Raw genomic sequence first — 13,553 nt, 5'->3', positions numbered from 1 at the left:
AAAGGTTAAGGGGTTGTGGGCCAGCGTGGGGCCCCAGAAATCACAGGCATAAACATGACTTAGGAGTCGGTTTCTGCTAACCTCTCCAAGCCCTCCTACCTGTCCCTGCAGCTGACAGACGTGCCTCAGCTGGTGTCTCTCACCCCAAACCCACCTCTCCTCTCCTTCCAGGCAGACATCTTTTCTGGGGCTATATTCATCAACTTGGCCTTGGGCCTGGATCTCTACCTGGCCATCTTTATCTTATTGGCAATCACCGCCCTTTACACAATCACAGGTGAGTCCCCTCGAATGGCTCAGCCCCAGCCCAGCTCAGGTTAGGCACTTGTGAAGGGTCAAAGGCCGGAGGAGACGTGGGTTCTCCTCCCGAGGAAGAGATCCACCCGGGAGACAGTTTGAGCAAACAGCTGTAGGTGCCCCAGAAAAACCCAGTGTTGGTGGGAACAGGAGAGAGCTTGGCCTAGTCGGGAGAAGCAGAGCGGGAGGGCCAGGTGCAGGGAGAGGCGGGAACAAGGGAGTCAGGAGCGGGAGTGGCGGGGCTGGGCAGGGTGAGCAAGTGGCTGCGTCCTGCGGGAGGAGGGTGCTCAGTGGGAAGTAGTTGAGGGTGGGGGTGTAGGTGGTAAGACCTGATGGCTGCAGTGGGGTCACAGTGTGGGGGTCTTGAAAGTCATTTGACAGGGACCTTGGGTTTGACACGACAGGGGGTGAGGGGCACTATAGGGAGGAAGGAGGGTAGTGACACACACAGATTTTAGAGGAAGACTCAAGATGTGACTGGAGAAGCTGGAGACATTAGTAGCCATTGGGGGCACATTTGCAGAGGTGTTGCTCTACTCTGATTAGGGGCAGGCAGGGTCGGAGATGGAACTTGCTGCCGAGCTGGAGCCCCATAGTGCCGGGGACAAGTGCTCAGATGGTCTGAGAAAACAAAGAGTGGACATGCAAGTCGCCTTTGAAATGTGCTGATTTGCTCCTGTCCCCAGCCATCTTGTGAGCTGTCAGCTCTTTGCTCTTCCCTGCTTTGTCTGTGGCAGATGCTTCTCCTGGCTTAAACCATCACATCAAACTCTCCATCCTCAAATAGGGAGAACTTTCTTTCCAAGGCCTTCCCAGCCTTTCTGTGAAAAGTGGAGCTACTGGGACATGTGCGTGGCAGACAGCTGTCACAGGACAAAGGAGGGCAGGAGGGAGGACAGAAGGGTAACTGAGGGGTGCAGAAGACGTGCAGAGGGAGAGGAGTGGGAGTGGGGGAGAGGGTGGGGAAAGGAGGTGGGCCGACGGGGTGCCCTCCCAGCTAAGGTCAGACACATCGCATCCTTTGCTCTTAGGGGGCCTGGCGGCTGTGATTTACACAGACACCTTGCAGACGGTGATTATGCTCCTGGGGTCTTTCATCCTGACTGGGTTTGGTAAGTGGGGCAGGGGTAGGCTGAGGAGGTGGGGAGGCAGAGTTAGAGGCCACTGGCCTGGGCAGTGAACTGGGCACACTCTGTGCTCCCTGGGGGAGTGGACTGGCCTGGATTGGCCATCACCGTGGTGTGTGGGGGACACCTCCCCCAGCCCTGGAGGTCTCAGGTTGGGTCTGGCCCAGGCAACATCTGGATTCCTTGCTGCCCTCTCTATACAATCTGGGCTAGTGGGCCCCAGCGTGGGCCTCTGATGTCATGGTCTTCTCTCCACAGAGAAACTGGACCAAAAAAAAAAAAAAGATAAGGCTAAATATCTATCAGACTAAATATATTTAAATGTCACACCTTAAATCTTGGATTGTGTCATCTACATTTTAAGGTTAAATGTCCTTTCTTTTGTGAATTGACCATTTTCTTACTTACTTCCCTATTTGACACACACACAAAAAGAATTCAGCAACTCTGTAGTCCCTGTCCCCCCAGTTTTGAAATTTTATTTGTCTTAAAATCCTAAGGACAAGACTGAAAACCCTGCAAATAGAGGTACTTGTTATGTGAGGATATAAAATACCATTTTATTTTTAAGGGAGCCCATGCTTTCTGGGTGTCCTGTGAAGCCTCTTATTCTCTATGCTGTATTTTCCAAGAGCTTCCATTTGGTTTTCCTTGGTGTCCTCAGGAGACTGGGGGAGGAGAAAGGAATGCCTCATTCTGCAGGGCAGGGGCTGGAATACCTTATTCCCACAGCCAAGGTGCGGCAGAGCCCCCGACTTCCTCACCCATCCTCTTCCATCCCACCACACTGCTGGGATGGGGGGCTGCCTAGTCTGTGTCCAGGATCCCAAAGGCCACTGCGGATAGCAGGTGGTGAGACGGAAAGCAGAATCTCTGAATCTGGTTCAAAAGCAAGGTCTATCTTTTAATAGTTCAAATACTTGCCCTTTGTAAAGAAGCTCATGGTTGCAGTACTCTCACAGGTTATTGCTCTGGACCCACACAGCAGTCCCTGATGGGGCTGGGCAGGGTTAATAATCCCATTCTATGGATGAGAAAGCCGAGGCCCAGAATGGGACGATGACTTGCCCAAGATTGCACAGTGCAAGTTCTGGCTGTGGGCTTCTCAGGCATCCACAGGAGAAGCTGCTGTGAAGAGCTGAGAGTTTCAGGGAGTTGACTTTCGTCACCAATGTTTTCCAGCTTTCCACGAAGTGGGAGGGTATGGTGCCTTCGTGACAAAATACATGAATGCCATTCCAACTGTGACCTCTTATGGAAACACCACCGTCAAGGCAGAGTGCTACACCCCGAGGGCTGACTCCTTCCACATCTTCCGCGATCCTCTCAAGGGAGACCTGCCCTGGCCTGGGCTCATCTTTGGGCTGACCATCATCTCCCTGTGGTACTGGTGCACAGACCAGGTACCCTGCTGTTGGACCTGGGAGGAGAGAGGGTCTTGCCCAGAGTGCTGCAGAGCCTCCTGCCTTTTGTGCAGCTTGTGGGTTGGGGAAGGCAGGGCAGGCTCCTGTGGTCTGAGGACTGCTGAGTCTTGGTGATGTGGGAGTGCCAGGCTGACGACCCGGGGTGGTGGTGAGAGCTGGGGTGGTCAGAACATGTTGTGGGGCCTCTTGCTTACACCCCCCCTCACTGGGCTTTCCCTGGTAGGTCATTGTGCAGCGCTGCCTCTCCGCCAAAAACATGTCCCACGTGAAGGCCGGCTGCATCATGTGTGGGTACCTGAAGCTGCTGCCCATGTTCCTCATGGTGATGCCAGGGATGATCAGCCGCATCCTGTTCACAGGTGACATCTTCTGCTGGACTCGCCAACCTCTCTTTCCCACTTCGAAAACCCCCATGGCTCCCTCTTCCTTTTTTCTGCCCTCTTCTTTTCTTGCCATGATTACGCGGCATTATTGTCCCCCCTGCCCCAGACACTGAGTGACTTGAGGTCACAGAACTTGTGTAATTGTGTTCCCTGGTTCTTTACACGGACAATTACGGTTTCCCGTTTTGCAGATTCTCTGAAGTCATGACATGCCTTAGCTAAGGCTTCTTCTAGCTAACATTTACTCATCTTTTGCTCAGTGTCCCCCACACTGCCAGGTTATGGTGGTGTGCTGCTGTTCAGTTGCTAAATCCTGTCTGAGTCTTTGCGACCCCATGGACTGCAACATGCCAGGCTTCCCTGTCCTTCACCATCTCCCAGAGTCTGTTCAAACTCATGTCCATTGAGTTGGTGATGCCATCCAACCATCTCATCCTTTGTCGCCCCCTTCTCCTTTTGCCTTCAATCTGACCCAGCATCAGGGTCTTTTCCAATGAGTTGACTCTTCCCATCAAGTGACCAAAGTACTGGAGCTTCAGCTTCAGCATCAGTCCTTCCAATGAATATTCAGGGTTGATTTCCTTTAGGATTCACTGGTTTGATCTCCTTGAAGTCCAAGGGACTGTCAAGGCTCTTCTCCAGCACCACAATTCGAAGGTGCTCAGCCTTCTTTACGGTCTGATTTTCACATCTGTAGCTAGCTAAAGTCTGGGGACTATTCCCTCTGCTTTCCTCCCTAAGCATTTCTTCGCTTTTCCGTCCTCTGCCTAGCAGCTGTCTTTCCTCCCCAGGCAGAGCTTGGGATGGTCAGGACCAGCAGGGTAGGGGGATGGCATAGAAGGGCTTCTTGGGGGCTGCATTCTTTGTGAAACCACTTCAGGGCTGTGGGCAGGAATGTCCTGTTTGAAGCGCTGTCCTAGGTGGCGCTAGTGGTAAAGAATTCACCTGCCCAATGGGTGGACACAGGAGACGCACATTAGATCCCTGGGCTGGGAAGATCCCCGGGCTGGGAAGATCCCCTATATAAGGAAATGGCTACCACTGATTTTCTTGCCTGGAAAATCCCATGGACAGAGGAACCTGGTGGTCTACAGTCCATGGGGTCCCGAAGAGTCAGACATGAGTGAGCACCTAGCACTCACGCCTGCTTAACAAGGTGAATTGAATCTTGGAAACATTTCTGATGTCTGCTTGCTGACATGACTCTTCATCTCTCCTCAGAGAAAGTTGCCTGCACCGTCCCCTCAGAGTGTGAGAAATACTGCGGCACCAAGGTGGGCTGTACCAACATCGCCTACCCGACCTTGGTGGTGGAGCTCATGCCCAATGGTGAGAGCTGTCTCGGCTGGCAGGGTCTCTCTTGGGAGGCTGATTGGACCTGGGCTCTATCTATGTAACTGTCTGTGGGCCTTCTGGAGCAAAGCTGTTTCTGAGCCTGGGGGTCTAGGGGAGAGAGTCTCACTCTGGGGTCCTCAGTATTTGAATTTGTCTTTGCTTCAGTGGGAAGCAGACCTCTGGCTTGGTTGGGCTCTGTGAGTCCTGGCACTCATCCATCAGTGAGGCATGGGAAGGAGCCCATCTGAAAATGTGTTAGGGAGAAAACACAACTTTTTCATGCTCTAAGGTCTTTTGACGCTCTCCAACAGACATTAACATGAGGCTTGAACTAAATGGAATTCTACCTGGAGAATGAATTGACACCTAGGTTTTTCCAGGGAAAAACATGGAGAGAAGGGCAAAGAGCGATTTTAGCTCTAGAATGAGGAAGTCCAAGGCAGTAGGTAGATCAGATACAAGGGGGCATCTCACTATAGAGAATGTGGAATCCAGGAGGGTGAGCACTTACAGTCCAGAATAGTTAGTTTCGGGGTAGGCCTGTGTGTTTACTGTTCATCTTCATGTTGATTGAAAATCTAATTCTGGCTCAAGGCATGGAAATCTCTTTAGGTTAGGGGCCCCTGGAGACCAAAAATTCAAAGGTATTCATCAGGAAAATTTAAAATAAACAACATTTTTTTTTACTGAAAGGAAACATGAAGATCATCTAGTCAAACCTGTTCATTTTACAGTTGGGAAAATTGAGGCCTAGAGAAAGTGATTTTCTAAGGTCATGCAGTAACTCAGTGTCTGGCATGGTTAACTCTGCTGAAGGTGAGAACTGAGGAATTTTTTTTTTTTAACCACAGAGTTGATATATGACCTTGGGCAAATCGTTTGTATTCAACTTCTATAAAAATGGGAGTAATAGTTAACAATTCCACTGAGCTGGGCTGCTTATTAATTAAGGTTGCAGTTAGCAAGAATCATGGCTCTTTTAGAGTTCTGGCTGGGATTCTTGCCTCTGTTGGGGTGTTTATGCTGTTTTCTTAGACCTGCAGATCCTGAGTGAGGTAGCTCTGAACACTACACCAGAGTGAATTGTGCATGATAGAAAGCTGCGTGGCATGCAAGACAAAATATTGTGTCTGCACAAACTATTGCCAGTCTTTTTGGCTGGAATCTGGCTTCTGTAAACACCAGATTCCCCAGTGACCTCCCTATGCTAGATCAAATAGATATTTTCCATATGTTCCTCAGTAGCATTCAGCATTATTGATCACTCCTCTTTCTTGAGTTATCCCCTCCTCTTGGATTCTATAATACTATCCTCTCCTGTTTTCTCCTCATCCTTTCCAGCTACTCCTTTTAAATCTCATTTGCGGATTCAGTCTTCTTCACTTAGCTGGTAAATATTACCCCACCAATCCCTCACCAAAGTGTGTCAATGTTATCTCCTATGTTATCTCCTTATATTCATCTACCTCCTCTTGTTGTCTCCATCATGCTACTCTGATATGCCATTATCTGTTTCCTGGACTGCTGTAAAATTACCTTCGACAAATATTTGTTGAGTGAATAAATGAATGTGAGCTTGATAAGAGGTGATACAGCAAGGAGAGAGCTATATCCCAGCTTAGCAATTAACTGGTGAATTACTCTGAGCAAAGGGCAGAACTAAGGCTTGAAGCCCTACAGACTAATTCCTTGAAATGTTAACAATTTTATTTTGTTATTAATTAAATAAATTGTTATTTATTAACATTTTATTCTATGACTGAAAAATAAGAGAGTTGGATGATCTTCATAGCTCCTGTAGTCTGTAGTCTACATGATAGACTCTCAAGAGGAACCATTAAAAAACCCTCCCAACAAATGACAAAGTGATCAGGATAGGCAACCTTTATTTTTCTTCTTGTTAGGCTGTAGATTAAAACAAACCTATAAAATTATCTACACATACAATACCTAGAGGATGATAGAATAGTTTTCCAAAACTGTTATCAGATATATGAAAATATTTTCTCCCATTCTATGGCTGTCTTTTCACTTTTTTGAAACCTCATCTTTTGAATCCTAGTTTAAATATTTCTCCATTATCATTAATCTCTCAGATGAGAGACCTTATGAAAGCTCAGATGGAAACACACACACACACACACACACACACACACACGCTACCATCACTCCCACTACCACCGGCAATCCAACTGGAAAGCATTTACTGCATGTATACTTTGTCCCTAGCTCTGTTGACTGCTGTGGACTTCCAATATAATTTAAAGACACAGTCCATTCCTTAAAACATCTGATCTCTCTGGAGAGATAAATCAAATAATATGGCATGGTGTCAGAAGGCAAAGAACCTTGAGTTGTCACACCTTTCAAGCACAGAAGAGCTGAAATGCTGCATGTACCACTTAGAGCCTCCTTTTCTCCCAGGACTGCGAGGCCTGATGCTGTCGGTCATGCTGGCCTCGCTCATGAGCTCGCTGACCTCCATCTTCAACAGTGCCAGCACCCTCTTCACCATGGACATCTACACCAAGATCCGGAAGAAAGCCTCTGAGAAAGAGCTCATGATCGCAGGACGGTGAGTACAGCTGCCCCGTCAAGCCCCACAAACACTTGAATGACCAGAGAGGTTCCCTCAAGATGGGGAAGACTGGGAGATGCTGGGTAGAATGAGAGTAACCACTGTGGCAAGTTATATTGCTCTCAGTGGCATTTAACTTTAAATCCAAGATCACTGAAACAGTGTCCCTCTGGAATGTGAAACGACATCAGAGATCATTTAATCTGGAGCACGAAACAACATCGGGGATCATTAATCTAACCTCAGTTCATCGGTGAACAAAATGAGGCTTGTCATGCCTAAATAAGGAAGTTTGGACAGCAGCAGAGCTAGGAGTGGAACCCACGGCCAACCGAGTCCTTGTCTAGGCACTGTATACCATCCCACACTGTCTTCCTCAGGCCTGCACACTTTTAGGACGTCTTTTAGGCCCAGGTGCCTCCAATGCCTTGACCCTTTGCTGTAGCATTTTACAGGACTGTTGTGAGGGTCAGGTGATGCTATGCTTGTGAATATGCTTTGCACAGTCTAAAACACCATACTCTGTGCACACTTGTTATTGTCAAGTGGGATAACGGACACAGCAGGATACTGGACACAGCAAGTATGGATCTATGGGCCAGATGTGCCCGTTATCTCAATTATCCATGGAGCAGAAGCTCTGATAGAGGACCAGCAGAAGCTCTGCTGTGTCTCTCTGGGGGGCAAAGGCAGGCCAACCTCCTCAGGGCAGGTGAAGAAGTCCCTGGGATGTCTGTCCAGGGAAAGTTTCCCGGGGAGTGCTGCCGCCTCCTAAATCTCATGAGCAAGATTGGGGCAAAGGAAGGAAAGGGACATGACGGGCCTCTTGCAGGCGATGAGACACCTGGCACCCAGGGGAGGCCAGACTGGGCCAGAGTCTGCCCTCTGCTTCACAGGAAGCAGCATGGCTCCCTGACAGGGTTTTCCTCTGAAAGATGTTTACTGGCATTCTCTGCTACGTATAAGACTCAAGATGCAACACAGAAAGAAAATCATTTTATTGCTTTACTCAGGGCTGGATCTCTTGGCCCTGAGATTGTGCTGGGGCTCACACTTTTTGTGCATCCAATGGTTGCTGCTCTGGGGTTTGTCCCTGTCTTCAATAAGCTTACAGTTACAAGAAACAATTCTATACTGTGCTGTGGTGCCTGTAAGAGCAATCTCAGGCTCAGAGAAGGGAGAGATGACTGTACTAGTCAGTAGCTGAGCAAGACTCCTGGGGGAGGGAGACCACAATCTATGTCTAAATGGTGGATAGGATCTGAGTAAATGGGAGGCAATGGGAGGGGTACTTTAGAGGGAGAAATATGTGAGCAAGAACACTACTTTGTGAAGGTTAGCTTAAGACTTTTCTGCCTTAAATTCAAGAGATAAGAGAACCACTGCCTTCTTTCTAATTAAATCGAGGTTAAAAGGAACCCTTCCATCTTTCCCAGGTGATTCAGTGGTAAAGAATCTCTCTACCAATGCAGAAATTCCAGGACACTCAGGTCTGATCTCCGGGTCAGGAAGATCCACTGAAGGAGGAAATGGCAACCCACTCTAGTATTCTTCCCTGGGAAATCTCAAGGGCAGAGGAACCTGGAAGGCTACAGTCTATGGGGTTGCGAAGAGTCATATAAAACTGAGCACGCATCCCATCTTTTCAGGACTTGAAGTAAAACTCAAAAGGAGGAAAGCTAGGGATTCCCTGGTGGTTAAGATAGTAAAGAGCCTTCCTGCAGTGTGGGAGACCTGAGTTCAATCCCTGGGTTGGGAAGATCCCCTGGAGAAGAAAATGGCAATCCACTCCAGTATTCTTGCCTGGAAAATCCCATGGATGGAGGAGCATGGTGGGCTACAGTTCATAGGGTTGCAAAGAGTTGGACACAACTGATTGACTTCACTTTAACTTCCAGAGAATTCCCAGGTGGTCCTGTGGTTAGGATTCCGTGTTCTCACTGCCAAGGGTGCAATTTCAATCCCTGACTGGGAAACTGAGATCCCACAAGTCATGAGGCATGGCCAAAAAAAAAAAAAAGACACTGCCTCCAAAGTCCACACCTTTGTTCCTAAACTCCACTGCCTCTCAAAGTGGATTCTTTTCTGATGGTTAGTGGGTCTACTTTACTATCGAAAATCAAGTGCATTTTACTTATAGGCACTGAAGGAGCAGTGCTATGTGCTTGTCTGACTCTTTGCGACCCCATGGACTGTAGCCCACCAGGCTCCTCTGTCCATGGGGATTCTCCAAGCAAGAATACTGGAATGAGTTGCCATGCCCTCCTCCAGGGGATCTTCCCCACCCAGGGATCAAACCCACGTTTCCCACAGTGCAGGTGGATTCTTTACTGTCTGAGGCACAAGGGAAGCTCCTGAAGGAGCAGAATACAGAAGAAGAGAGTCTCAATGAATTTGCTAATTACTTTTCCCTGCTCTGGTCATATAAACCTTTCTATCTATCTTTACTGGTGCTGTTGTTCAGTCGCTCAGTCACATCTGACTCTTTGTGACCCCATGGCATGTAGCCCTCCAGGCTCCTCTGTATGTGGGATTTCCCAGGCAAGAATACTGGAGTGTATTTGCCATTTCGTTCTCCAGGGGATCTTCCTGATCTAGGGATTGAACCTGAGTCTGCTGTATTGCAGGTAGTTTCTCTATCTATCTTTAACTATTCCAGTGGAGCCACTTGTTGACACCCTGCTGTGGGGCTTGATTTCAGGTTGTTCATGCTGGTGCTGATTGGTGTCAGCATCGCCTGGGTGCCCATCGTGCAGTCAGCACAGAGTGGACAGCTCTTCGACTACATCCAATCCATCACCAGTTACTTGGGACCGCCCATCGCAGCAGTCTTCCTGCTTGCTATTTTCTGCAAGAGAGTCAATGAGCCGGTAGGTATCACGAATGTCTAGAAAAGTCATTCGGGAACAGAGATTCCCATCTGGATTTGTATATTCTCTGGGAGGAATTCTACTTCCAGAGATCTTGAGCAGGAATGAAGGCGCTGGAGAAGGTTTATATGGAAAATCCTCCAGGGACCTTGGGACTTTCCTCCTCCTTGCTGCAGGTTCTAAATTAAGTCCCAAGTAATGCTGTGTGTTTTCCATCTACTCTGGGTGATTCTGACTGTGTGGCACTTTCTGGGAAGCTTGTAGCTTCTGGGCAAACAGCTCCATAGGAAGTGCTAGCACAGGCTACCTCCTGGGTTCTGCAGGGGGCTAGGTTTTCCAGCCAGCACTTCTCAGGGCCCAGTGAAGGACCAAGAAGTGATACTCCAGCCAGATAGGGATAAGGGTGAGGGGACTTTGGATCTATGAAAGGGGCTGATGGAAAAGTTCCTTTCTCCTCTTCCTCTAAGAGACCCAATTTCTTTCCCATGTCTTCAAGGAATACAGATTAGCTCTCAAGTAATTGTGTTATAACTGAATGTACCTAAATCTGGAATCTGATGGTAATGGTAGCTGCAGGTAGAGAAATTCAAAGCATTTTTAAAGTTAAAGGGATTTTTTTGGCACTGAGAACTTGGGTGGTATTCTAACCAAGGGCTTCCCAGGTAGCTCAGTGGTAAAGAATACACCTGCCAGTGCAGAAGGTGTAGGAGACACGGGTCCAGTCCCTCCACTGGGAAGTTCTCCTGGAGGAGGAAATGGCAACCCAATCCAGCGCTCTTTCCTGGAAAAGCCCATGGACAGAGGAGCCTGGCAGGTCCATGGGGTCGCAAAAGAGTTGGTTGGACATGACTGAGCAACTAAGCACATGCAAATACCAAGTCGAGTTACTAAAAGGTGGTGAACAGAGCCATTGAAGGCCTGACGTAACATTCCTAGTCATGTTCTGAACCACAGTGTTCCTGTCTCAGATGGCCTGGAGCTTGTATTTCTCTCACTGTTATTCTTTCGTCTCTGTCCCCCAGTGAATGCACAGCTGTTTCCCAAATACAGTGTTCATTAACCAGGCTTTTCTTTCACAGGGAGCCTTTTGGGGACTGATCATAGGATTTTTGATCGGGGTGTCCCGTATGATTACCGAGTTTGCCTATGGAACCGGGAGCTGCATGGAGCCCAGCAACTGTCCCACAATTATCTGTGGTGTGCACTACTTGTACTTTGCCATCATCCTCTTTGTCATTACTATCATCGTCATCCTGGCCGTCTCCCTCTTCACCAAGCCCATTGCAGATGTGCATGTGAGTATCCGTGTAGGAGGCTGTCCTGCCCTGGTTTCATGTTCATGCTGCAGCACTCAACTTGATTGCTTTGGCTCAGTTAGAGGTCTCTTACTCTCATGACTAAAATAGGCTGTCCTTGTCTTTGGTGTCATGCAAAAGGACACAAGGGCTTCCCAGGTGGCTCAGTGGTAAAGAATCCACCTGCAATGCAGGAGACCTGGGTTCGACCCCTGTGTCGGGAAGATGCCCCAGAGGAGGAAATAGCAACCCACTCCAGTATTCTTGCCTGGGAGATTTTATGGACAGAGGAGTTTGATGGGCTACAGCCCATGGTGTTGCAGAGAGTCGGACATGACTTAGCAACTGAGTGTGCACAGAAGGACAGGACAGGAAACACGGTTTGCCAGCAGAGCAGTGTCAAGGGTGTCTTCAGCAGGCCGTGTTTCAGCCCAAGGGACTGGCCTCTGGATCCTGCTGCCCGAGTGACGGCTCAGGTGCATGGCATTGAAATCACATGGGCTGACCCAAGGTTACCCCAGCTTGGATGCTTCTGTCCCAGATAGGAATGCATATTTCTTATAATAGTCTCTAGGTCATGGCTTCCAAAGGTCCCAGCAAGGGACATACCTAGGTGTAAAAATCACCACGCTGAGGGAAATCTGAAGCATGATATACCCTTTATTTTTTTTTCCCCCAATGAAGCCTCCAAACAGTTGCCCATGGAATTTAAGAAATTTCAAACAGTATCAAAGTCTAATTGATTCACAACTTCACAGATGACAAGTTCTCTTCTTTGGCTCTAGATGTCGCCCTTGGTTTAGGGAATGTTTGCAGCCCTCCCAATGCAGATGAAGATGACCAATTATGGGGCACTTTTTACCATAAGCAGTGAAGTCTGGTAACCCAGCACAGCTAGCATTCCACCCTTTTCAGGTTTCCAGGGAACAGAGCTAGAGAGTTAACCCGAGATCACATTTGTCTGAAGAGAAAGAGAAAGGGTTTTGCTAGGCCCTTTCTCATGCATACACAAAATAGGAATCCCTAACAGACCTTTAACCTCATGGCCAAATTTTCAAGACTGTGACCAACCTTAATGTCAAACAAAGATTGCTTTTATAGCAGCAGAACTGCTGTCACGGTTATTGGCCAAATCTGTCACAGATTCTCTTTATGTTGTATTAATTGCTTGTTGATGCCTCAGTTTTTGAAAGTATTGTAGCCTCAAATACATTTAGTTCCATGCTTCTTGAAATAAAGTAGTTTCTGGTTTCATGTCAATAGAAAGTATACCTCCAGCTCTTCCTATTCTAACTGGCTCATGAGTCTACAATTAATATGGTATAAAAATCTGATCTTACTTACACTGCTGGTCTGGATAAATGGGTGCCTGGCCTTGTTTCCTAGCATGAGTGCTAAAGGGAACAAATTCATTTATCATATGTAACAAGAGATCATTCATTCAAAACATTTCTATGCTCATGACAGTCTCTTAGCCTCTGAATATGCCCATATCCTAGGGGATGGTATGTGCATGTGTATGATTTATATCCATGTTCCCAACATATTCAGAGATAGTGCTGTGGATGGGAACTGTTATCTGTGTTGATAGAGTTGAGAGCCACATTCCTTTTCCTTTCTCGACACACATCTCTTTGTTCTCCCAACTTCTTGGCCCAGGACACTGCTTGGATCTTCCTGGTAACCTGTTCTGCTTTCTCCACAGCTCTACCGTCTGTGCTGGAGCCTGCGTAACAGCAAAGAGGAGCGTATTGACCTGGATGCAGAAGACGAGGACGTTCAAGATGCCCGGGAGGATGCCTTAGAAATAGGTGATTTGCGGCTCAGAGCCCATTCCCAAGCTACTCCTCTAACCACAAGACCACCTTACTGAAGCCTTCACCAAGTGCCTTCAAAGCTCAGATCTCTCTTCTGGAGGGGAGTGAGGAGTGGGGTATGGGGTGAGACGGATAAATGGGTTTTGGGCAGTTTACTCAAGGCCTTGTCAAGGGGAGGAGGGGGATGCACAGTCATCCTAGCTCCTCCCTTTTTGGTTTACAGTGCTCAGTGAGTAAGCACAGGTGAGCTATTCACCACTCTGCCTTGGTTTGGGGCTTGTCTAGGGATAAGGGAAGACACTAGCCTATAAACTGAAAGCAGTTGGAACCAGCTATGGTCAGTTCTAGTGATATCAGGGGGATGAGATAGAGGCTCTTAGGGTCTTGTGTCTTGCTGGCTTACCATACCGTGTTTAAAATATCAGAT

The 13,553-nt window shown here is 48.0% G+C and overlaps 1 protein-coding gene across 1 annotated transcript in view; it reads left to right on the top strand.

The window, feature by feature from the left end:
* SLC5A1 (solute carrier family 5 member 1) overlaps positions 1-13,553 on the top strand; it is a 50,093-nt gene that overhangs the window by 32,853 nt on the left and 3,687 nt on the right. The window contains exons 6-14 of the mRNA XM_027566220.1: positions 172-277; positions 1,329-1,409; positions 2,607-2,827; positions 3,072-3,207; positions 4,453-4,560; positions 6,991-7,141; positions 9,846-10,014; positions 11,094-11,309; positions 13,015-13,120. Of these exons, the coding sequence (XP_027422021.1) occupies positions 172-277; positions 1,329-1,409; positions 2,607-2,827; positions 3,072-3,207; positions 4,453-4,560; positions 6,991-7,141; positions 9,846-10,014; positions 11,094-11,309; positions 13,015-13,120 (1,294 nt within the window). The remainder of the gene's footprint in view (positions 1-171; positions 278-1,328; positions 1,410-2,606; positions 2,828-3,071; positions 3,208-4,452; positions 4,561-6,990; positions 7,142-9,845; positions 10,015-11,093; positions 11,310-13,014; positions 13,121-13,553) is intronic.

The sequence above is a fragment of the Bos indicus x Bos taurus genome, chromosome 17 (genome assembly GCF_003369695.1).
Source record: "Bos indicus x Bos taurus breed Angus x Brahman F1 hybrid chromosome 17, Bos_hybrid_MaternalHap_v2.0, whole genome shotgun sequence".
Taxonomy (NCBI): Eukaryota; Metazoa; Chordata; class Mammalia; order Artiodactyla; family Bovidae; genus Bos; species Bos indicus x Bos taurus.
Note: the sequence above shows the minus strand (reverse complement) of the source record. Positions and strands in the feature narration are given on the sequence as shown.